At 42.7% G+C, this 25,453-nt stretch overlaps 1 protein-coding gene across 1 annotated transcript in view; it reads right to left on the bottom strand.

Annotated features, from left to right (window-relative positions):
• The window catches only part of CARMIL2 (capping protein regulator and myosin 1 linker 2), a 105,425-nt gene that overhangs the window by 23,233 nt on the left and 56,739 nt on the right, over positions 1–25,453 (bottom strand). Inside the window, exons 25-30 of the mRNA XM_058155413.1 lie at positions 22,441–22,569; positions 20,154–20,267; positions 17,310–17,455; positions 16,109–16,196; positions 11,987–12,047; positions 9,095–9,369 (exon numbers count right to left, since the gene is read on the bottom strand). Of these exons, the coding sequence (XP_058011396.1) occupies positions 9,095–9,369; positions 11,987–12,047; positions 16,109–16,196; positions 17,310–17,455; positions 20,154–20,267; positions 22,441–22,569 (813 nt within the window). The remainder of the gene's footprint in view (positions 1–9,094; positions 9,370–11,986; positions 12,048–16,108; positions 16,197–17,309; positions 17,456–20,153; positions 20,268–22,440; positions 22,570–25,453) is intronic.

Genomic DNA, 25,453 nt, shown 5'->3' with positions numbered 1-25,453 from the left:
ATGATTTATATTGATATATTGACCATCAATTGTGTTGTAAATGTTGTACCTTGATAAACGTATCTTTTATGTACACTGAGAGCATATGCACCAAGACAAATTCCTTGTGTGTCCAATCACACTTGGCCAATAAAAATTCTATTCTATTCTATTCTATTCTATTCTATTCTATTCTATTCTATTCTATTCTATTCTATTCTATTCTATTCTATTCTAACGACCCCATAATCCCTTGCGGGATGGAGTCTGGGTATCTAAATGGAGCAAGCAGAGTGTTTTAATGGCCCGGATGCCTTTCCTGTTGCCAAAGCGGAGTTTTGTTCAGCAGATATATTCTCAGTGTGCTCAGAGAGAGCAATATCTGCCTCTACCTAGGATCGAACTCACAGCCTCCTAGGCCACCATACCACTCCTAGTGTAGAAAATTATGATTCAAATTAATGAATTAAAATGCTGTAGGAAGAATATGGTTGCCAGCAAAACAGAAGAGCCCTCCACAAGTCCTGTTTGTTGTGGTCTGCCAGCAGCCTGTGGAGCTGGCAACGGAGTTGGACAGCAGTGAAGCTGAGGAAGAGTGTGGACCAGTCCTGGATTCTGGGGAAGGACTGGATGAGGGCTCTGTGATGGAGGCTGAGGTGGGGCCAGGGCCATCGGGGAATGATGAACCTCCAGAGCCTCCAGAGGCTGACAGTAGTGAGGCAGAGGAACAGGAGGAGCCTGTCCTTAATGCACGCATGAGATGAGCTGCCAGAAGGCAAGAGCAGCTCTAGCAAAGAGGATGACTTGGGAGTAGGGCCAAGAGATGATTGGCCCCTCCCATAAGGCTTAAAAGACCAGCAACGGCATTTGGGCTTTGCCGGAAAACAATGTTGATAGCTTTGTTATGTTGCATTTGTTTCGTATCGGTGTCTTCTGAACTTTTCCCAAGAAAGGCCTTTGCCAGTTTGCCTAATTGGACCAAGGTTGGTGATAGGACTGAGGAATTTATGTTGGGAGGAATTTGCTTTAATTTAATTGGACTACGCTGAGAATGAAGTAATTCTCAGCTGTTCGAATAAAGTTTGTTTGTTTTTACACTGACTGAGTTTCCTACTACCTACTGGTGCCTGGGTCACAACACTGTTGTAGTGAATGGCATCGTTGGTGAATAGCAGAATATATCCTTTCTGAATAGAAAAATGGTATTTTTCAGCTTAGATGGTGCACCCATTTCGTAAAGAAACAGTCAATTCCTGGACACACAAGGCTACTAGCATTGTGGGAGGCAGAGGGAAAAGAATATAATTTAATTGCAGGACTAACCAAGGGAGAAAGGAAGAGATAGAAAAGCATTCTGTAAAAATAAATAAATAAAATAAAATACAGGTAATCCTCGACTTACAACAGTTCATTTAGTGACTGTTCAAGGTTGCAATGGCACTGAAAAAAAATGACATATGACTATTTTTCACTCAACCGTTGCCGCAGCCCCTTGGTCACATCATCAAAATTCAGATACTAGGCAACTGGCTTATATTTATCATGGGTTGCAGCGTCCCGGGATCTCAGGATCCCTTTCTGCGACCTTCTGACAAGCATAGTCAAATGGTGAAGCCTGATTTCAATTAACAACCATGTGACGAACTTAACAACGGCAGCGATTCACTTAACCCAATGCTTCTCAATTATTTTCTGTCATGCCCCCCTAGGAAGAAGAAAAAAATTTTCGTGCCCCCCCGCGCGACTTTCTTTCAGGCGTTTTTCTCCTTGAAAGGGAGGAGCATGCGCAGTCACATGTACTGGCAGTCCCACACTAAAGATGGCTCCGACAGGCTCGTGTCACAAGGGTTTTGGACAGCCAATCAGATGCTCCCGTTGTTCTCTGATTGGATACAGAGACATAAACACGGGCTTAGCTTGTTTGCCGAGGTCAAACGCGCCCCCCTTTACGGAGCCTCGCGCCCCCCCTGGGGGGCGCACCCCACTATTTGAGAAACGCTGACTTAACCACAGTGGCAAGAAAATGGGGCAAAGCTCACTTGACAAATGTTTCACCTAGCAACATAAATTCTGGGCTTCATTGCAGTTATAAGTCGAGGATGGCCTGTATTAAAAATAATAATAAATGTATTAAAGAAAAAAGAAAAAAATGAACTCAAAGGGCAGATTTGATGGACCATTAGGTCTTTTTTCCTCCGTCTGTTTTCTATGTGTATTGACACAAACATGGATTTATAAATGTATGTAGTACAAGTGACAAATATTTCTCTCTCTGGGCACACTGAGAATACCGTATTTTATGGAGTATAAGACACACCTTTCCCCCCCCCTAAAAGGGGGTGAAAATTTGGATGCGTCTTATACACCGAATGTCACACGGCCACCCACTGGCCCCCACCCTTTGGCCTCTGCAGCAAAAAGAAACAGCTCATTTTCAGCTTCAGCACAGCCTGATTAGCACAAGTTGATTGGATCAACCTCCCGACTCTCAGCTGTTTTCCACTCAGCTGTTTTGCGTGGGCCCCCTGCTGCTTGCTGCAAGGAGGTAAATTGCTGGGAGCAGATTTTTTTTTCCTTGTGCTAATCAAGCTATGCTGAAAACGAAAATGAAAGTAAAGCAGGCTATTTGCTCTCTGCTACAAGGAGGCAAAATTGCTGGGAGGTGGAGGCAGATTTCTTTTTCTTGTTTTCCTCACCAAAAAAGGTAGGTGCGTCTTATAGTCCGGAGCGTCTTATACTCCAAAAAATACGGTATATCTGCTGAACAGAACTCCACATTGGCGACAGGAAAGGCATCCAGCCATTAAAACACTCTGCTAGCTCCATTCAGTTGGCCGGACTCCACTCCGCAAGAGATGATGGGGTCATTAAAAGATGAAGATATAGTACAAGGGTTCTAGTTCTAGGTTAACACCAATAAACCAATAAACACCAATAAACACAAATTAATAATAAGTTTGGTCCCCAAGTCTTAAACCATCATGCATCTTGAAATGTTACTTCTCAGAAGAAATGATCATGATTGGTGGTGGCTTGTGCATTGGCATGGAACTTAGTTCCCTCTCTCATTTCATCTCTCCCTCCCTCCCTCCTTTCCTTTCTCTCTTTCTCTCTCTCTCTCTCACACACACACAATCACACACACTTCAGATCATGTTCTACCATTGTTCCCTTCCATGGATATTTGCAGGGGATGTTCTGAGCTTTATAACTTCTCTGGCAACCCAGATTGTCTGTAATTAAAAAAAAAAAAAAACCAGCACACACAGGAGGCGTTGACTATTTTCCCAAGATTAATGCCAATTTGAGCCTTCCTGAAATTACACCACAGACTGTCATTCACCCTTGTGAATTAAAGGAGTATCTACACAGATTTGTCATCCAACTGCAAAAATAAAAAAAACACACAAAAACAAAAACAAAAACTGAAGGAGGCTGTCATATTCCCCGAGAGCTTATTTTTAACTGGAAATTTTAGGGAAACCAATTTTAATTCTGCATATGTTTGAGGCGCCAGTAGATGTATGGTGCCAGCGGAGAGTTTTAACAAGTTTGACACCTCCATGAAATTGGAGCTCTTGTGAACTAGAAGGGCAGTGAAGGTTGGGGCTCCTTCTTCTAAATGTACTCGTCTCAGGAGGAACTTAAGGAATTCACAACATCACCTCTCCTTCTGAATCATTCTAAAAATGCAACCCTTTGCTTGGGTCATGAGTGATGCCATCAGCCAAGGTGGACTAGAAGCCCCATATAACCTTGAGTTGACATTGGCTGCACTGATTTCATACCATGATGGTTTATATGCCTTCCATTAAGGACCTGTATACTGCACGAATCAAGAAGAGGGCCGTGAAAATATTTACAGATCCCTCACATCCAGGACATAAACTGTTTCAACCCCTACCCTCAAAACGACGCTATAGAGCACTGCACACCAGAACAACTAGACACAAGAACAGTTTTTTCCTGAAGGCCATCACTCTGCTAAACAAATAATTCCATCAACACTGTCAGACTATTTACTGAATCTGCACTACTATTAATCGTTTCATAGTTCCCATCACCAATCTCTTTCCACTTATGACTGTATGACTATAACTTGTTGCTGGCAATCCTTATGATTTATATTGATATATTGACCATCAATTGTGTTGTAAATGTCGTACCTTGATGAACGTATCTTTTCTTTTATGTACACTGAGAGCATATGCACCAAGACAAATTCCTTGTGTGTCCAATCACACTTGGCCAATAAAATTCTGTTCTATTCTATTCTATTCTATTCTATATGCAGAGATCTGCGATTTGGTTCCAGTGAGAAAGACCAGATCAAAGGAAAAGATACTTAATTGAGCCTCCCAACAGCCCAGTAGTAGAAAATGTCAGGCTACATTATCTGCCTCAATATAAGTCAGATTCCCATGATTATAAGTTGCTTATAGTAACTTAGCTGGTATTATTTAGATGCAAGGCTACCAAGAAAGGAGAATATTTGTAGCTCAGGGTTGAAATGAGGGGTCGACCTTGGGGGTCTCTGAGCTTGCTTGTTTTCTTGCAGATGTTTCATTACCCTAACTAGGTAACATTGTCAGACTAGCACTGATGATGATACCTGGTTAGGGTAATGAAGCATCTGCAAGAAAACAAGCAAGCTCAGAGGACCCCTCAGATCTAAGGCTAATTTATCCAGGACACAGGGACAAATCTGGATAATTTGTTCAAGAGTCCAACTCTTAGATATGAATATCTGATACAAGCATTTTGAGATAGCAGCTTAGAATTATATTTAGGTACACCTGTTTTTATCTCTCTCTCTCTCTCTATCTATCTATATATCTACACACACACACACACACACACACACACACACACAAATGAAACCGCATGAAAATGCCCTTAGGTTCATCAACTACATGTATGTAGGTACAGTGATAAAGGAAAGTGAATATATTTGGACAGAAATGTGGACACTTCAGCATTCAGATACGTCCACCTACCTATCAGGTTTAGTGACCTACAAGATATTTATTTTGCTGGAAATTTTATATTCCATTCCTAATGGGTCACCATCAATGACTGATTGAGATAATTTCTTCAATTGTTTCATTACAATATGGGTGACTCCTCTGTTAAATAATTAAATTCTTCCTCCGCTTCAGTCCATTCCAAGGGATACAAAAAGACAAATTAATAATAAGTTTGGTCCCCAAGTCTTAAACCATCATGCATCTTGAAATGTTACTTCTCAGGAGAAATGATCATGATTGGTGGTGGCTTGTGCATTGGCATGGAACTTAGTTCCCTGGGATGAGGTACACCATTTTTCCCCTTGCCTCAACTCCTATTAATTATTAGACATGACTCAGTCATTCTTTTCCTTTATTCCACTGGTTTTCTGATGTAGAAGCCCTTTCAAGTTATGAGATCAGCGGTGCTCACCAAACTAACAATAAGACAGGTTTGCAAAGTGCAAGAGCCTCTGACTGATTCCCACTTTTGGCATAGATAATTTGCACAAACAAAGTTCTATTAATGGATCAGACTCATTAATGTTGATTCAGGGAACATATAGGGAACTACAGGATCCAATTTATTGCAGACCTCTCTTTCTACATGAAATACTCCTTTGATAATCCTAGACACTATCCTTGCCTCTCCTCTTAGTAGATATTCATGGGTACATGAGCAAAAAGGAATCATCTAGACTAACCAAAAATGGATAACCATTGTTGTTTTTGGGAATATCACTGACCAGTTCATTTCAACTGAGATCTGGAACTTCTCAAAACTTGTTTTGGCTACTATGGCTAATGGATGACTATCAATCTATCATGCATAATATAGTTTGACAAAGAAACCATCCACAATAGAATTTAGTCACCCTAAGAGAGACTATCAACAAGCTGCCTTCCATTAAGTCAGATCCAAACTGTCAACAGAGCCGATATGAGTTCTCAAGGTTTCAATCCATAATTATTCACGTCCATCTACAAATAACAAGAATGGAATTAGAACTTGCTGCATGAGAAGATCGCGTTCAGCAATGAATTATGGCTCCTCCCTATAAAACGCTTACTCTACAATAATGCAAATCCACCCTTAAACAACTGTGTTGCTAAGAAGCTACTTGCAAATATATACAGTATGTTAAAAGCAGTGGGGGGATTCAGCCAGTTCACACCACTTCGGGAGAACTGGTTGATAACTTTCTGAGCAGTTTGGCAAACTGGTTGTTGGAAGAAATCATTAGGGTAGAGAACCTGTTGTTAAATTACTTGAATCCCACCACTGGTTCAAAGGATAAGTTGTAAGCAACGATACACCAAACAGGTTCCAATTATAGTATTAAACATTGATCGGCACATGTGGCCATGCTACAAATGCTCTATTAACAACGGTGGAGATTAACCCAATATTCATATATTCCTGTATTGGCTGAGCAGTGAACTTGAGCAGAAAGCAACTTTTGCTGGCCGCAAACTTTCAGAGTCTGTCGCATGGCGCAGAATAACTTGCCAAGTATAAGCATGTCTTCTATATTTGTAGACATATACCTTATATCTATCTAATGCCAAACATAGACTGGAGATAATGTTAAACCAGCATCTTGAGTTCTGGTTAGCGGCCATGGGATTTTAATTGGCGAATCTTGGAGTTCTGGTGAATCCTGAAATCTGAAAGCTGATCATCTCTTTGCTTCACTGAAACCAGGTAGAAAATAATATGGTACATGCATTTTGCACACATATGCAGTCCAAACACAAGGACTACGTCCATTCTCCAAAAAGTTTGTCAACAGTTGGGATGAAACTCTTGAGACATGACTAGACATGACAGCCACACAGCAGGTTCAAGGTAGTTTACTGACATCAGTTGCATGATTGCTTAGACATAGTTAAGGTCAACCAATATCAAGCAGATAACCTAATGCAGGCCGAGGAAAGTCTTATTTTAAAAAAAAATTGCAGAAGGGATTCTTCTTTTCTTTAAATCAGAGACCTGGTAATATTACGGATACCAACTAATAAGATGCTGTTGAAGTTGTCTGTCGTTTAGTGCCATTGTTGTTAAATTTGGAGTCGTATATGTTGGGGAGGCAATGAAATTTTAAAGTAAAACAACATGCTAAGTCATAAAAACATGCTTTAACCTCCTGTATCTATTTTGCTTCCTACCATATTAGAACTAGCTCAGAAATTCTGCTATAAATCCTTGGTAAGATGATTTGGTAAGGGATGCCCCCTCCCACCCTAATAAGTGTGGGTGGGATTGCAAATATTGACGTTATTAATTAAGTAATTAACCAGATTTATATGCCCACCCAGTCAAAGGCCCGCTGAGAGATAAGCTAACCTGAAAAATGCAATTCAGAGGCATAAAGAAGGTTAACAACAACAACAACAACAACAACAAAAATCCTAGCACAAAAATAACAACTCATCCTCAGCATTATTGCTTATATTTTGAAGGTATTTAAAAGAGCTTTATGGAGCTCTGGATGCTAATTTTCTTGTATTTCAGGAGTGCGGTAGGTTGTTGAATATTTCAACACATTTGCATCTTAATGGAGTTTTTTTTAAAAAAAAGTGTTACTCTGAAAAGTGCTGAAAAACTGGAGCAGTGGAAGAAAAATGAGACTAGGATTTGTAATAGACCCCTTTCTGCTCACCTCTCCTGCATTGCTTCCGGGATGGATCTTACAAGAGGCCTTAAGCTATTGATGCCAGGGAAGAGGTATCCCTTATAGAGGAAAAAGGAAAAATAAACCGTGTATTTTGGTGTCTTCCGTTTTCATATCCTACAGTCATTTTTTTTTTTTATGGATGCCCCTTTGAATCCAGGATGATCCTCAGCGCCTGAGCTCCAAAGTTCAGCTCATATTTTGCAGATTCCTAACGTTAATCATAAATTATGCCCTAATTGGATTATTAATAAGGTCTTTCCTTCTGCCCTCCCCCTTCTCCCTAGCTCTGGTCACTTTGCAACTGGATTGAGATTTTATTAAGAGGCATGATCAGAAAGGGTTTAGAGCCTTCCCCTCAAGGCCACAGTGTCTAATTAGCAACAGCAAAAAGAGCAACAACAACAACAACAATAATAATGAGATTAATGTTTTCCAGGGTATCAAGTCCCACCTTATTTACTCTGGAGAGATTTTATTTCTGGAGACATCAATCTGGGTACATATTACATGTTTTATTTCTCTCCCATATACACTCAATCACATCCTATGTAAACACTGGATTTTCCTCCCTACATCATCTCAGTTCTTCAGTTTGCCTGCACCAAGAACTTATTTCCCCACCAAAAATAAAGCAAGGGCTTTATTTTTCCATCAACGGGGTCCCTTTTCTGACAAAAGGACATCTGGATCAGATGCTGATCTCATCTTCCTTCACCTGAGAAACCAAATCCAGCCAACGGCCGCCAAAGGTTTCGAACAGGAAAGACCTGACCTTCCCCAGATCACAGATAAAGCAGATATAAATAGCAGCACACCGTTTATTATTACTATTTAAAAAAATAAAAATAAGGACGATCGTCAGGCAGAACGCAATAAGATAAATAACGCAGGAAGCAGCTTTCCAGGAAGAGACAGGCAAATGAGAGGCTCAGCTTTCCATAAATGGGAGCAGGATTTTCATAAACATACGACAAGGAAGTCAGTACATGCATGTCAATGGGCTGGGATGCTGCCCCCCCACACCCGTCTCCCTCCCAAGCCTGCAGTTGTTGCAGATTAGGAACCACCCCCACGATTCCCCATCCCTAGTAAATAAACACAAGCAGCCAAGATACCAGCCACCCTGCCTCCCCCTCAGATATCAACTAGCTTGTCCTCTGCGCAGAGATGACCAGTGGCCCAGCTGAACAGGCGCATAATCGAAGATCTGCTGCCCTGGTTCCTTCTCCTTTTCCAGGGTCGCCACTGTGGCTGCTGCAATAAAACACCTGGCCAATGATCTGCTCACCTCACCCGCTGGAGAGCACGCACCACCCTGCACGTAAATAAAAATACAGCCCTCTTTCCCCCCCTTCCCCTTCACAACACCCAACACCCACCCAGCAAACCCCCATCCCCACCCCCCCACCCCAGGGGCAGGAAAGCTCTTACATTCGACTTGCTGGGAGGTTGTCTGTTCCTTCGGTTCGGCCTGGGCCTGTCTCGGGTATAATGCTCCAATTTCTCCCCCGCAGCCGGCAGGTCCATAAGGGATGCTGCGGATGCAGGCTCTGTGCGAGGCAGCAGCAGCAGCCCGCTCCGAGGCTCAGCATCCTTTGTGGAAGCAGGGCGTGACTTCGCGGAGGCACGGCTGAGTGACAGCTCAGGCTGGGGACTCCCAATCTTGTTATCTTCGGCTCCTACCTTCCGCACCAGTTCTGACAGACCTGGAAGAGGGAAGAGGAAGGGGAGGCAGACAGGCAGGCAGGCAAGGAAGGAGGGAGGGAGGGAGGGAGGGGGAGGAAAAAGGAGGTGAAAACGGGGTGGGGGTGGGTTGGTGGAGAGTTGCCAGGCAGACAGCAGACTGCCCCTCTCTGCCGCACAGCAACATCCCTTGTCACCTGAAGGCTTGTTACAGACCAGGCGACTAAACTGACAAGGCATGTTTAGCCACCAGGCTCTGGGGGAAGGGAACGGATAGGAGACGCTTGACTTGCCCCAGTAAGGAGGAAGAAGCAAGTTGTGAGAGAGAAACTCAAGTCTGAAGCTCTTAGAAGATGTATACATGCACAAGAGAGACGAATTGATGGCTGTTTCCTCTTTTTCTCATCTCTCTGGGATTCTCTCAGAGGTTGCCAAGATCCCCCTTGGGAGATAAACTAGAGAAAGGGGTTGGAATTCTCTAACGGCAGCTCTTCCCTTAACCCATGAGGAAGGGACCAGCCTGGGTTGTCCACTTCATGCAGACTCAGAGATAAGAGTGGAGAAGTAGACTTCCATGCAGGCCAAGCAATATTGAAGTGCATCTTCAGATGGGTCCAGAAATCAAACCACTTTGTGAATGAAAGAAAATACACATGTCCCAGGATAATGTTGCAGGATGCAATCTGGGTCGGTCACCCAGGACCAAGGATTTATATTTCCAAGCTTCCAAGGGTTGTGCTGGAGCCCATCATCAGAGAACTTCTCTCTCTCCAGAACAGGCAACTAAACCACTTTGAATATGGATCCTAAACCACTTTGAATATGGATCCTAAACCACTTTGCCCCCAAAGCCAGGGGAAAAAAAATGATTGTGTTTAAGTCCCATTGAGGTCAAAAGAATCAATCTGGGATGGTTCATTTATATGATATGATATATGATATGATATATATGATATGATATGATATGATATGATATGATATGATATGATATGATATGATTAGATTAGATTAGATTAGATTAACAGAGTTGGAAGGGACCTTGTATGTCATCTAGTCCAGGGGTCTCCAACTTTGGCAACTATAAGACTTGTGGACTTCAACTCCCAGAATTCCTCAGCCAGCAAAGCTGGCTGAGGAATTCTGGGAGTTGAAGTCCACAAGTCTTAAAGTTGCCAAGGTTGGAGACCCCTGATCTAGTCCAACCCTCTCGCCCAAGTAGGGGACCCTACACCATTTCTGACAAATGGTAGGCCAGCCTCTTCTTGAAAGCTTCCAGTGATGAAGCTCCCACAACTACTGAAGGCAGCTTCTGTTCTATTGATGGATGGTTCTCACTGTCAGAAAAATTTCTCCTTATTTCCAGGTTGAATCTCTCTTTGTTTAGTTTCCATCCATTATTCCTTGTCTGGACTTCAGGTGCTTTGGAAAATAGCTTGACCAGCTCCTCTCCGTGGCAGCTCCTCAAATATTGGAAGACTGCTATCCTGTCTCCCTTGGACCTTCTCTTCACTAGACTAGCCAGGCCCAGTTCCTGCAACCGTTCATCGTATGTTTTAGCCTCCAGTCTCCCCCTTATCGTCTTGGTTGCTCTTCTCTGCATTCTTTCAAGAGTCTCAACATCTTTTTTTATAGTGTAGTTATTATTCAGATCCCATGAATTTAAATTAAAATGATTAATTTTCTTTGGCTTTCAGAGTTTATGGGTTTTGTCCAATTTGTATGTTTCAGGTTTGCGGAAATAACTCCCTAACAAATACAACAGTATTTTGGTGGCTGGTGGTCAGAATTTCTTTTGAGCAGTTAAGAGCTAGAGATGGCAGGACAACCATATAGAGTTGATGGGATTGTGTTGTTCTCAGGATATTGCTCATGTTCCTTTTTTGCAGGAAACTTTTGCAAGCTTTTTTTTTTTTAAGCATCCTTTTCATTAAAGATGTGCTGTGTAGGGAATGTGCCGTTGATTTCTGGCAACTCCAGAATGGAAAATAATGGGCAGAGCTGAATGCGATGTCAAGGTCTAGATTGCCCACTCCACTCAAATAGTGTTGTGTCTTGCCCGCTCTCACCGCAGCCGGGGCCTTCTTATCTGCTTCCGAACGCTGAGGAATGTCCTAGTATGCCTCCCGGCCCCAGCCCTGGCTCCATGCCCAGACAGGCTGAGGAGGAGGAAGCACCTCCCGGCCCCAGCCCTGGCTCCATGCCCAGACAGGCTGAGGAGGAGGAAGCACCTCCAGCCCCCAGCTCTGGCTCCATGCCCAGGCAAACGGAGCAACTAGACCCCTCCCCCTCCCCCACAGCATGTGAGCCTGAGGAAGGTCAATTACCAACAGCTGCAGACTGGAGTGACCCTCGCTTCAGAAGAATTGATAGGCGGTGGCGACAGAAGGAAGGGAGGGGCAGGCCTGGATAAGTGCTGAGTCATGGAGCCACACCCCATGGCCTATATAAAGGATCTGCTTTCTGGCATTCTCTGAGTCAGGCAAAGTCTAACATATCTTGCTGAAGTCACTTTCTGGTCTCCTGCTTGCCCTGAGGACTTTGCTAGGACTTTGGCAGAGCTGCAGAGGCACGCCTGATTCGGATTTCCCTGACCTGGCTGTCAGCGGAGGAGTGGGACACGACAAATAGAACACGTCTTACCATTTAAACTAGGTGTTGGTAGAAGACTCAGAGAGCAAGCGTGTCTCCATTGGGCAGCCACCTATGGATAGAAGAAACAGTATTTTAAAGATCCATCATGCTGAACAGATGCAAGCTAAGTACAGAACCAGGGAAGGCATGAGAAAAGCCAAGGCTGAAAGGGATAAATAAGAATAATTTTTTAAGAGAGGGGAAGGTCTGGTTAATGTGAAGGGAGTAAGGCAGTTGTTAGCATCCAGAAACATCTGGCTGAACTCGTCAAGGCTTAGAAGTCAAAAAGGATCCCTCCTGGTTACCTGGAGTTCCTACAGAGAGGAAAGGTTAGGGAGAGGTTAGCACACAAAGTATGTGTCAGCTGTCAGGCTTGCTTCGCTACAATTCGATGATAGTCTGCCATGAACTCTGGGGAGGATGGATGGGAGCAGGGATGCTTGGAGGGAAACGAAAGTAATTGCTGCAGCTCCCTGAGATGCTGCTTCAAGGTCACTCAGCTGGAAGAAGGCGGCAGCGGCATACCAATCTACTCTGGAAGTGACCATTCTGAAAACATCTTGCTTGAACCTGATTGGTCATTGAGGGGTGTGTGTGTGTGTGTGTGTGTGTGTGTGTGTGTGTGTGTGTCAGGGAGGGGACGAGAGGTAGCTTTTGGTGTGAAGTTTTCAGTTCTGCCTATGCTTGATGGCAATATATTTGACTTCTAATATATTTTTTTTGTTTCCCAACAAATGGAGCCAAGGATTGTTTTTACTTAGAGGTTTAAGTAGTGGCGGGTTTGACAGGTGCCATCAAATCATTTTCAACTCTTAGCGACCACGTGGCAACATTGCTTTCCTCTAGGATTGTGTTTTGGCTTTTCAGCCAACAGCTCTTGGACCTCCAAGGAGTCTCCCACCCCAGTAAGGATGAGGAGCGGTCATGCTTAAATTTTAAGATCAATCAAGGTCAACTTGATGCTGCCACCCGCTGTGGTTTTCCAGCAGTTGCTTTGTTCCAGCTCCCAGCATCCCAAATATTGACCATGCTGGCTGCGGCTGCTAGGAATTATAGTTCAGCAAGAATCTCAATCGCTTGGAAGAGTTCAGCTGAGGTTGAAGCGAGCCATTGTTCAAAGCAGTGGTTAGACTACTTCATCAAGTCGGATTTTATATCTGTTGTTTTTCAATGACATGGCAGATCATTTTTCTTTGGACTGGCTGAGGTCGCATTTGCTTTGTCCGTTTCTGTTTTGCGCTGCACCAAACATTTCTTCTTATCCATAGAAAAGTATCCGCTTCTACTTCTTCTTTTTTTTCTTTTTTTTAGTTCAGAAGAAATTCTGACTATACCTCAATTACCTTACAGACGACCCCCATCCCGTTAAAGACCTTGGAGTTTTCATGTCAAATGATCTAAGTGCCAAAGCCCACTGCAACTACATAGCAAAAAAAGCTCTAAGAGTTGTAAACCTAATTTTGCATAGCTTCTTTTCCAAAAACACCACACTACTAACCAGAGCATATAATATATTTGCTAGACCAATTCTAGAATACAGCTCACCTGTTTGGAACCCTCACCATATCTCTGACATCAATACAATTGAACGTGTCCAGAAATATTTTACAAGAAGAGTTCTCCATTCCTCTGAAAACAATAAAATACCTTACCCCACCAGACTTGAAATCCTAGGCTTAGATAACTTGGAACTCCGTCGCCTTCGACATGACCTAAGCTTAACTCACAGAATCATCTATTGTAATGTCCTTCCTGTTAAAGACTACTTCAGCTTTAATTGCAATAATACTAGAGCAACTAATAGATTTAAACTTAATGTTAACCGCTTTAATCTAGATTGCAGAAAATATGACTTCTGTAACAGAATCATCAGTGCTTGGAATGCACTACCTGACTCTGTGGTCTCTTCCCATAATCCTAAAAGCTTTAACCAAAAACTTTCTACTATTGACCTCACCCCATTCCTAAGAGGACCATAAGGGGCGTGCATAAGAGCACAAACGTGCCTACCGTTCCTGTCCTATTGTTTTTCTTTTCTTCTTCCTATATATATGCTTATACCTCCTTATATTTACTCATATATGTGTTTATATACTATATAATCTTTTGTATGATACCTACATATATTGTTGTGACAAAATAAATAAATAAATAAATAAATGGAAAACATCCCATTGGCCCTTTTCAGATTAGGAACAACTGAAAAAGTCTTAGAAACCAAACCAACCAACCAATCTACAACCTAGGCCATTTGTGGCAAAACAAGATAAAACATGTTATCAAAAGTTCTCCACTCCTCTGATTACAACAAAATACCTTATGCCACCAGACTTGAAATCCTGGGTTTAGAAAATTTAGAACTCCACCGCCTTCAATATGACCTGAGTTTAACTCATAGAATCATCTATTACAATGTCCTTCCTGTTGAAGACTACTTCAGCTTCAATTGCAACAATACACGAGCACTCAATAGATTTAAGCTTAATGTGAACCGCTCCAATCTTGATTGCAGAAAATATGACTTCAGTAACAGAGTTGTTAATACTTGGAATAGACTACCAGACTGTAGTCTCTTCCCAAAATCCCCAAAGCTTCAACCAAAAACTGTCGACTATTGACCTCACCCCATTCCTAAGAGGTCTGTAAGGGGCGTGCATAAGAGCACCAGCGTGCCTACCATTCCTGTCCTAATGTTCCCTTTCATTGTATCCAATTATTATAGTTATGACATACTTATGCTTATATTTAACATAACATAACATAACATCAGAGTTGGAAGGGACCTTGGAGGCCTTCTAGTCCAACCCCCTGCCCAGGCAGGAAACCCTACACCATCTCAGTCAGATGGTTATCCAACATTTTCTTAAAAATTTCCAGTGTTGGAGCATTCACAACTTCTGAAAGCAAGTCGTTCCACTTATTAATTGGTCTAATGGTCAGGAAATTTCTCCTTAGTTCTAAGTTGCTTCTTTCTTTGATCAGTTTCCACCCATTGCTTCTTGTTCTACCCTCAGGTGCTTTGGAGAACAGCCCGACTCCCTCTTCTCCGTGGCAGCCCCTGAGATATTAGAACACAGCTATCATGTCTCCCCTAGTCCTTCTCTTTGTTAAACTAGACATACCCAGTTCCTGCAACCATTCTTCATATGTTTTATCCTTATATATATGCTTATATATCGTATAGTTATTTCATGCTTATGCTTATATATACTGTTGTGACAAATAAATAAATAAATAAATAAATAAATAAATAAATAAAGAAAGAAAGAAAGAAAGAAAGAAAGAAAGGATTCATCCCGAGAAAATGAGTTTTAAAACAGACTTTTCTTTTGCAGGAAGTGAATTTAAGAGGGCATAAATTACTTCTTCTTGGCATGATATTGGCTGAAGACTCTCATGTTGTCAGCTGCCTTGATCGCATAAATTTGGGGTTATAGTACACAAAAAATTTGGGGTTATAGTACACAAAAAAAAACACAGTACGATCTTACAAATAGTTTGCTCAGAGCAAAATATTGTTCTTCCTACTTCAGTGTGGGGATCAAACCTACTAACAGAGTGGAAGGGTGGAAGGAAACAACAGTCCAACTTACAACAGTTTATTTAGAATATAGAATAGAATATTTTAATTTGTATACCGCCCTTCTCCCGAAGGACTCAGGGCGGTGAACAGGCAGATAAAATACAAACATACACAATAGTAAAAACAACCCTTAAAAAACTGATTTAAATTTGCCCATTTAAGTGACCAAGTTAGAAAACCATTGTAAAAAGTGACTTATGACCATTTTTAATTTTTTTATGACCATTGCAGCATCCCTATGGTCACATGATCAAAATTTGGATGCTTGGCAACTGATTCATATTTATGACGGTTGAGTGTCCCAGGGTCATGTGATCCCCTTTTCTGACAAGCGAAGTCAATGGGGAAGCCAGATTCATTTAACAGCTGTGTTACCAACTTAACAATTGCAGGGAACAGCCGCGGCAAGAAAGGTCACAAAATTAACAAATGTCTCACTGAGCTACGTAAATTTTTGGCCTCCATTGCGGTCGTACGTCAAGGACTACCTGTACACAAAACTCCTATAGGGGCCATTAATGCCTTTGTAAGTTGGCCAACCTACTTACCAGCCTGTCTTGAATGGTGGTTAACTCTTCCAAAGTCTTCTCAGTGATAATACCGGTCATGGCCTCTGTAATTGATAGTTGGATCTTCCTATCAAGCACAAGAAGACTTGGTGGGCCAGGAAGAATGAAATATGGAAGCTGAGTAGGCCAAGAGAGAGGATTGCTCAAGACTCCTTGAGCACGTACCCACATAGTTGTGGGGTAGATCATAAGAAAAGGTAAGGACCTCTTGCTCCTGGCGGTGTGGCTCAGGCTGTAAGAAGCCTGTTATTAAAACACAGCTGCCTGCAATTACTACAGGTTCAAGTCCCACCAGGTCCAAGGTTGACTCAGCCTTCCATCCTTTATAAGGTAGGTAAAATGAGGACCCAGATTGTTGGGGGGGCAATAAGTTGACTTTGTAAATATACAAATAGAATGAGACTATTGCCTTACACACTGTAAGCCGCCCTGAGTCTTCGGAGAAGGGCGGGATATAAATGTAAACAAACAAAAAAAAAAAAAAAAAACAAACCCAATCGCATTGGCCGCCAGGCATGCTGAAATCCGAAGGAGAAAACAGTTTCACAGGCGCAACCCGCAAGGATGTTGTCAGGGTAATGAAGATTTAGAGCTGACCAGCCACTTTAAGACTGAGGATGAGTCAGCAGGGTCATTGCCATTGTAAGACTGAGGATGAGTCAGCAGGGTTATTGCCACTTTAAGAAACTGTCTATGTAAGGAAGGTCATGAGAGAGCGTATCTCTCTCTCCTCATTGAGTTCTATCTGCACTGTAGCTCTCTGTGTAGAGGTGAAGAATGATTGCTTGTCTGGTATGTGCCTACCACGTGTATGTCTGTATATAGAAGTCTTGTATATAAACCACTGTTTGTAATGACAAAACCTCTGTGTCTTGTATTTTGCTCCTGGGTTGTCTCAAAATAGTAGTCACATTGTAAACACTCTGACAGGTTATGCGCCCGGTCTAGAGAGAAGGTCAGTGACTAGAGAGACCAGAGAGAAGAGAAACCCAGTGAGAGCTTGCACCGAAACCAGAGGGGTTGTGCAACGTGGTTTGATAGTGGTTAGCGGCTTGTGAAAGAAAGCAGGCAGCATGGCCTCCGTCGTATATATGAATAGGCATATATGTAAGTACATGTGCAGCTCTCTTTCCATCCTTCTGATGAGACTTGAAGAGGGTGGATTAAGCCTGCTACTTACATGACCTTGTCATACACCTCAGTCAGCAACTGGTCCAGGAAGGTTGTCTCTGATGCATCACAGAATAATTGCTTCAAGAAATCTGTTCTCTGCAAAATTTGAGGGTGCAAACTCTGCGTAGCATCCAACTGGGATTGCACAACCGCCTGTAAGGAAAGCTCAGTGAGTATCGCTTCTGGGAATAGGGGTAAATTGATTCAATCTTTCCTCACTAGTAGCTTTCAGCATCTTCATGACATCCCCTGGTCATTGTTGAAAGCCAATCTTCATTAGTCATATTTTGGCACAATGATAATTAGAAGACACCATAAGTAGTTGTCAGTGCGGCAAGTAGCTGAGGTGATCCTGTCCTTTGTGTGTATCCTACATTTCCATGGCTAATTGACACAAGGTTAGTCACCAAGGAAATGTTTGAGCAAAGCTGCTGGAGTGACCAGAAGAGATAAACCCAGAAATGAGACCAGAAGAGACGCAATTGGCATAGATAGAACCAGGGGTGAAATGCTCCCAGTTTGGACCGGATCGGCCGATCTGGTAGCAATGGTGGCGGGTGGCAAAAATCGCTAGCCCCCACACCCATGCCCACCCAATCGCCCGTTTGCCCGCTTGCCACTTCTTTCCGGCTCGCTCCCTTTTCCCGCCCAGATGGTAGGAATAGGTTGTAAAAAATGCTTTTAAAAGATAAAAAAAGGGCTCTGACGATCACAGCTGAGCTGTGTGATAGTCAGAGCCTTTTTTTTACTTTTAAAAGCATTTTTTACAACTTATTCGGCCGAATAGGTTATAAAAAATGCCTTTAAAAGTAAAAAAAAAGATCGCGCACCACAGCTGATCATACACCCCCCCCCCCGTGCACTGTTCTACTTACCCCATGCCTCCTTTTGGTATGCACTGAGCATGTGTGCACACACCTCGCATTTGGTGCATGGTGCGCAATGTGCATGCGCACGCACAGGGCAGATTTGGTGCACAGTGCGCATGTGCAGCCAGCGAACCGGTAATAAACCGGTTCAGATTTCACCACTGGATAGAACCAATCTTAAACTACATACAAAAACAGCAAATCAAGTGATTTGCTCATCTGGAGAGGATATCGTGGGATTCCATACCGTACAAGGCTCATATAAAAAGAAGGGAAGGTCAAAGAACATGAGTGTTGTGGTCCGTCAGCAGCCTGTGGACCTGGCAGCAGAGTCGACAGTGAGGAGGCTGGGGAGGACAATGGGCCAGTCCTGGAGTCAGGGGAAGGCCCAGACGAGGGCTCTGCGCCAGAGGCCATCTGGGAGCAATGCACGGACTCCGGAGCCTCCAGAGGCGGACAGCAGAGAGGCAGAGGAACAGGAGGAGCCTGTTCCTAGTGCACGCATGAGAAGAGCTGCCAGAAGGCAAGAGCAGCTGAAGCAAAAAGGACGACTTGGGAGTAAGGCCAAAAGATGATTGGCAACTCCCATAAGACTTAAAAGAGCAGCAACGAGCCGTTGGGTTATTTGTGGAAAAGCAACGTTGATTTCCGTGCTTCTTGTCAGCGTCTCTTGAACTTTGTGGGGGGTTTGCCGAGAAAAGCCTTTGGCAAGTTGCCAAAGACAACAAAGGTTGGTGATAAGGCCGAAGGACTGTTTATAAAGAATTTGTTTTGGACTCAGCTGAGAATGAATTAATTCTCAGCTGTTTTAATAAAATAAGTTTGTTCAGGACTGAATTGTGTTGGTAATCACTACTTGGGCCTCGGTCACAACAATGAGGCCGACCCAGAAGAAGATGGAGAGACAACATCAAAGACACACCACAAGACCAATGGTTGAGGCTGCCAGAAGAGCAAGAACCAGATGCCCGAAGCATTAAAAGAGGAAGCAAAAAAGTCCAGAAAAGGAAACTAAGGCAGGTGAAAGCAACATTTTCTTTCTTTCGGTTGGTCTTCACCTACTTGGAGAAGGCACGTGAAACCACCTTTTGTGGTAAGAGGAAGGGACAGTCAAAGGACACTGGGCTTCTGCAGACAGCAGTAATGTCAACATATTGGCCCTGATCGCAAGCAGTGGACAACAGTGGTAGAAGGACGAATTGGAGCTCTCTGAATGTAACCTCAATTTGGTAATATTTTATATAAACCATTCTGTGCCAGATCCTCTGTGGATTAGATCACCTGTCTCCAAGATGCTTTTGTGTTTTCCATGTTAGAGACAGTGTATAAAAAATGCATTTGCATCATATTTTCAGCTTCCGTGCCGGTCTCTGAGCTTGGTTGTTTCCTTGCAGGCATTTCATACCCAAACTAGGTAACATCATCGATGCTCCCAGTTACCTAGCTTGAGTAATGAAATGTGTGCAAGAAAACAACCAGGTCAGAGAGAACCGAGACGACCCCGTATTCAACTCTGAGCTACAAATATGCTCCTTTATCTTCAGCTTTTCACAGTCAGAGAGAGGGACAGGTTTGTGAATTCTCAAAGATATAGCCAAAATAATCCTTCTTCACCTGGAACTTTTCAAATGGACCGAGTGGACAGTTTTGGTATTTCTATTTCCACTTAGCCAGATGGCACCAGAATGGCAAAAGCTAAGCGACATGTTCTTGGACATATTGTTCTATCATATGGAGTAGATATTGTTCGTTTTTAAAAAGCAATTAAAGCAAGGTTACCAGGACACTAAGTTCCAGGCCAACACCAAATGCTAGGCTTTTGCAGTACAAATGTTAGATAAAGAACATAGAAAGGAAGTTGTCTTCTTCTAAAGCAGAAAGTCTCTCCATCTAGCGGCTACAGGAATTTCCCAAAAGATCAAGGAGAAAAAGACATTTGCAATCAACAGCTCAATGCAACAACACCAAAGCCCAAAGCTTACCTGAATCTCCTTGCGGTAGGCCTGAGAAACTTCCTCAATTAGTTTTTCCAATTTGTGCTGAAGCTTGCAGTTCTGGTAGGAAGCCCTTCCGGCTTCGTACAAAATGGGCAAAATCTGTTGGAAACGAGATGGGTAGAGTTTTCCCAAGTAGCCAGCATAGTCTTTGTGATCAACAATTAAAGGAGATGGACTTCAACAACATCTGAAGGAGGACAGCAAGGGTGAGGACCTTTCCACACTCCAGATCAGATCTACAACTCCTACCACTGCCAGCAGGAATGATGGGCAGGAATTAGAATAGAATAGAATAACAGAGTTGGAAGGGACCTTGGAGGTCTTCTAGTCCAACTCCCTCCACCACTTCAGATAAATGGTTATCCAACATCTTCTTAAAAACTTCCAGTGTTGGAGCATTCACAACTTCTGGAGGCAAATTGTTCCACTGATTAATTGTTCTAATGGTCAGGAAATTTGTCTTTAGTTCTAAGTTACTTCTCTCGATTAGTTTCCATTCATTGTTTCTTGTCTTGTCCCTACTATTGAGCAAGGTACCACATATACTGTACCTGTGCATTTTGTTTTTCTTACCTAAATGTAGAACCTTACTTTTTTCACCATTGAATTTCATTTTGTTAGATAGCAATTCTAGGAGTTGTTGTTCATCAATAAATTTGGAGGAACATATTTATTGGACCAAATGTTCTTTTTTTTAAAATAAACCATTGGAATTAAACAAACAGGCAGCACTTAAAGCCAACATTTTAAGGCCTATCTCAAGGAAAGTTATTCCTGATATCAGAACATTCCAGCATAACCTTAACTCTTCTGCTACACACTGTCATCCATCAGTAAGATGGTAAGAAAGTGAGTTATGACATCATTGCACAACTGATATGAATTACAAAATTGACATACCATTTATATGAGAATGTCATGTCAGGAGCGACATCCTTATGGTTATAGTACAGGGGCACCTAGCATGACCACTACAATGAAACTGAAAATAGGGTCCCCCAAAACTCTAAGTGTGGTTTATCTTCATCACCATTGGCTGAATGCAATTCTTTGGACGCTCAACATCAAGTAAACCACAAGTCCTGACCTACAAGTCACAGTGGCTGGATTCACAGAACCAACTCATTCTGAAATTAACTCTGAAAAGCACTTTTATTTAGTGTGATGGCGAAATCAGGCTGGACAATGAAACCACCTGGTAATCAGTGGAACAACTTGCCTCCAGAAGGTGTGATTGCTCCAACACCAGACGTTTTTAAGAAGAGATTGTACAACCATTTGTCTGAAATGATAGAGGGCAGTGATGGCTAACCAGGGGGCAGGGAGATCATGTGTGTGCTCACACCCATAATTCTGTGTGCCCCGCCACCGTGCATATGACCCCCCCCCCCGGCTACTCCCTGCTCCTGGCACATGATGGCCTGGTAGGTCCTTTTTTCTCTCTCACCTGGCTCCAGAGCCCCTCTATGAGTCTGGGGAGGGCAAAAACGGCCTTCCCAACCACCCCCGGAGGCCAGAAATGGTCCATTTCCCAACTTCCGGTTGGACAGAAAGTGACTTTTTTGCTGTCCCCAGCCTCCAGAGCCTCTCTAGGAGACCCTGGAGGTTGGAGACAGCAAAAAACGTCACTTCCTGTCCAACCGGAAGTTGGGAAATGGGCCATTTCTGGACTCCGGAGGGCCTCCAGGGGGAGGAGGCTGTTTTCACCCTTCCCAGACTCAGAGAGGCTCTGGAGCCAGGTGTGAGAGAAAAATGGGCCTTCCCCACCCCCCCAGGCCCTCCAGAGGCAGGAAACAGCCTATTTCCCTACTTCTGGTGGGCCCAGAAGGAGCTGAACTCACATGCCCACTGATATGGCTATGCGTGGCACCTGTGGCACACGTGCCATAGGTTCCCCATCATGGATATAGGGTTTCCTGCCTGAGCAGGGAGTTGGACTAGAAGACCTCCAAGGTCCCTTTCTATTCTATTCTATTCTATTCTATTCTATTCTATTCTATTCTATTCTATTCTATTCTATTCCATTCCAACTCCTATTCTATTCTATTCTATTCTATTCTATTCTATTCTATTCTATTCTATTCTATTCTATTCCATTCCATTCCATTCCAACTCCTATTCTATTCTATTCTATTCTATTCTATTCTATTCTATTCTATTCTATTCTATTCTATTCTATTCTATTCTATTCCACTCCACTCTCCCATTCAAATCAAGAGAAGCCATCAAAAGGGAAAGTAATGAACACGATGAAAGGAAAAACACAACCCACATCCATGAAGAGGGTTGCATCCTTGATGGCTTCCTGAGCCCAAAGCAGATCAGCCTTAACTTCCACATCCTGAACACAGCTCAGCAGCCCGATGTACTTCTGCACAGTCTGGCAAGCATCTTTCACCGCCTAACAACGAAAGCAAGATCATTAGATGTTCCAAGACAATGTCGCAAGAATAGGTCTGCACTAGAAAGGGAAACCAAAAGATGTCTGATCCCTGAAAAACATTTTTAAGTACTTTACCTGTAGTCCTTTTGCTGGAATAGGACTTGTAGCCTTCTTCTGGAGTAGCATAGACATGCACAGGACATGTTTCTAGTGCAAATCTATATGATGTTGTACCTTTATTCCTTTGCCCATAAAATCAGTTGCCCCACATAAAATTCAAGTTTTATGGTTTAAGACACTGATGTTGTTATCTAGTTTGGTAAAGAAATGTCTGCGAGAAAACCACCAGGCTCAGAGAATACCAAGGACCCCACAGTTCAACCCGGAGCTATAAATATTCTCTTCTATCAAGGCATTGTAGCCTCTTCTACACTGATTCCACCAGGTGTACTGGATTTCAACTTCCAGAACTTTAAAAAGGTCATCAGAAAAGCCCAACAAAGAATGTTCTTTCTGCGCCAACTCGGGAAGCTCAAACTGCCCAAAGACCTGCTGATCCAGTTCTACAGAGAAATTACTGAGTCTGTCATCTGCATCTCTATAACTGTCTGGTTTGGTTCTGCAACCCAACAAGACAGACACAGACTTCAGAGGATAATTAGAACTGCAGAACAAACAATAGCTACCAACCTGCCTTCCATTGAGGACCTGTATACTGCACGAGTCAAAAAGAGGGCTGTGAAAATATTTACAGACCCCTCATATCCTGGACATAAACTGTTTCAACTCCTACCCTCAAAGCGACACTACAAAGTACTGTACACCAGAACAACTAGACACAAGGACAGTTTTTTCCCGAACGCCATCACTCTGCTAGACAAATAATTCCCTCAACATTGTAAAACTATTCACTAAGTCTGCATTATTATTAATCTTCTCATCATTCCTATCACCCATCTCCTCCCACTTATGACTATATGACTGTAACTTGTTGCTGTATCCTTACTATTTATATTGATTGTTTTCTAGTACGATTTGATTGCTTATTTGTACCCTATGACTATCATTAAGTGTTGTACCTTATGATTCTTGTCTTTTTATGTACACTGAGAGCATATGCACCAAAGACAAATTCCATGTGTGTCCAATCACACTTGGCCAATAAAGAATTGTATTGTGTTGTGTTGCATTTTGTTGCATTGTGCTGCGTTGTGTTGCATTCTCTTCTCTTCTCTTCTCTTCTCTTCTCTTCTCTTCTCTTCTCTTCTCTTCTCTTCTCTTCTCTTCTCTTCTCTTCTCTTCTCTTCCCTTCCCTTCCCTTCCCTTCCCTTCCATTCCATTCCATTCCATTCTATTCTATTCTATTCTATTCTATTCTATTCTATTCTATTCTATTCTATTCTATTCTATTCTATTCTATTCTAACCAAAGGCTGCTCTGAGTAAGCATGCTACATTGGGAAAATGCTGCTTAATAGTTTTTAAAAACGAAAAGAGGAGATCCTTCGATGATTGTTTACCACTAGTGTGGGACCTGTAGACTGATAGAACTCTAGAAGTTCTTGGTCAGTGTGAGAGAAGCTGAATTGTCCAGTCTTCTATAGTCCCGATTTAAAGAGAAAATGGATAGAAAAGGGGAATTTGCTTTAATGTGGTTTTCAAATTTTCCATCGCCTTTCATACCTTTACATTTTCAATTACACACACTAGTCAGAATTTAGGTGGAATTCAGCCACTGTATACTGTAAATGGGTGGACACCATTGGATTCAATTCATAGTAAGGCAGGCATGCTTATCGATTGAGTTGGTGGCTATATAGGCCAGCCAGGGTCAGCATCAGAATCCGATATTTTGGGGCAAATTCACATCCCAACGAAGCATTGATTATTTCCCATCTTGAATGCTATACGGGGGAGACATTTCCCAAGAGGCATCGGCACATTTCCGATTCTAGAACAACCTAGCATTTGGTGAAATATAAATAGCACCTTCCCTCTTGCTGCAGATTATAACATTTAATTTGTACCAGCAGCATCCCAGTTTGAATTGGAGGTCTGCCATTGTGGAGGCTTGATAGGCTGAGAATAAGGGGACATATTTCATTGAGGAGACTGCCCTCAAACGTGGACTCAGAAATGTTCTTGAACTTTGGGATCCCCATCTGCTCTGGATCGTATAAATAACCCTAAGTCCTGGAAGATTACAACTGGGAAGCAGTTGACTTGTTCTACGATTTTATTCTTATTGCTGGCAGTCTTCATGGATCTCTTGGGAACAGCTCATCATCTTTGGATCCGCCTTCTCCAAGTAGCATCTTGTAAAGGTGCTGAATTTCAGAATAGAGCTGGAAGGGACCTTGGAGGTCTTCTAGTGACCTTGGAGGTCTTCTAGTGAGCAGGAGACCCTATACCATTTCAGACAAGTGGCTGTCCAGCCTCTTCTTAAAAGCCTCGAGTGATGGAGCACCTGCAATTTCTGAAGGCAAGCTGGTAAATTGACCTCACTGTAGTTAGAGGAAATTCTTCCTGAACTGCTATCTTAGCAGTTAAGTTTCTCCTTAATTCAAGGTTGCTTCTCTCCTTGATTAGTTTCCATCCATTGTTTCTTGTCCCTTTTGGATGCTTTGGAAAATAAGTCAACCCCATAGCCATAGTCAAACCATTCTTCATTTGTTTTACTCTGAATATAATTCCTGTCCCTATATACATCAACTCTCAACATTCCCAGCCAATCGATGTGCATGTTGACATATTAACCTTCAGTAACATTTTTTGCCTTTGCTTAGAACATATTGTTAGGTAAAGGTAAATAAAGGTTTCCCTCACACATATGTGCTAGTCGTTCCCGCCTCTAGGGGGTGGTGCTCATCTCAGTTTCAAAGCTGAAGAGCCAGCGCTGTCCG

The sequence above is a fragment of the Ahaetulla prasina genome, chromosome 12 (assembly GCF_028640845.1).
Source record: "Ahaetulla prasina isolate Xishuangbanna chromosome 12, ASM2864084v1, whole genome shotgun sequence".
NCBI classification, from domain to species: domain Eukaryota; kingdom Metazoa; phylum Chordata; class Lepidosauria; order Squamata; family Colubridae; genus Ahaetulla; species Ahaetulla prasina.
The sequence above is the reverse complement of the archived record's forward strand: the minus strand, read 5'-3'. Positions and strand labels throughout refer to the sequence as shown.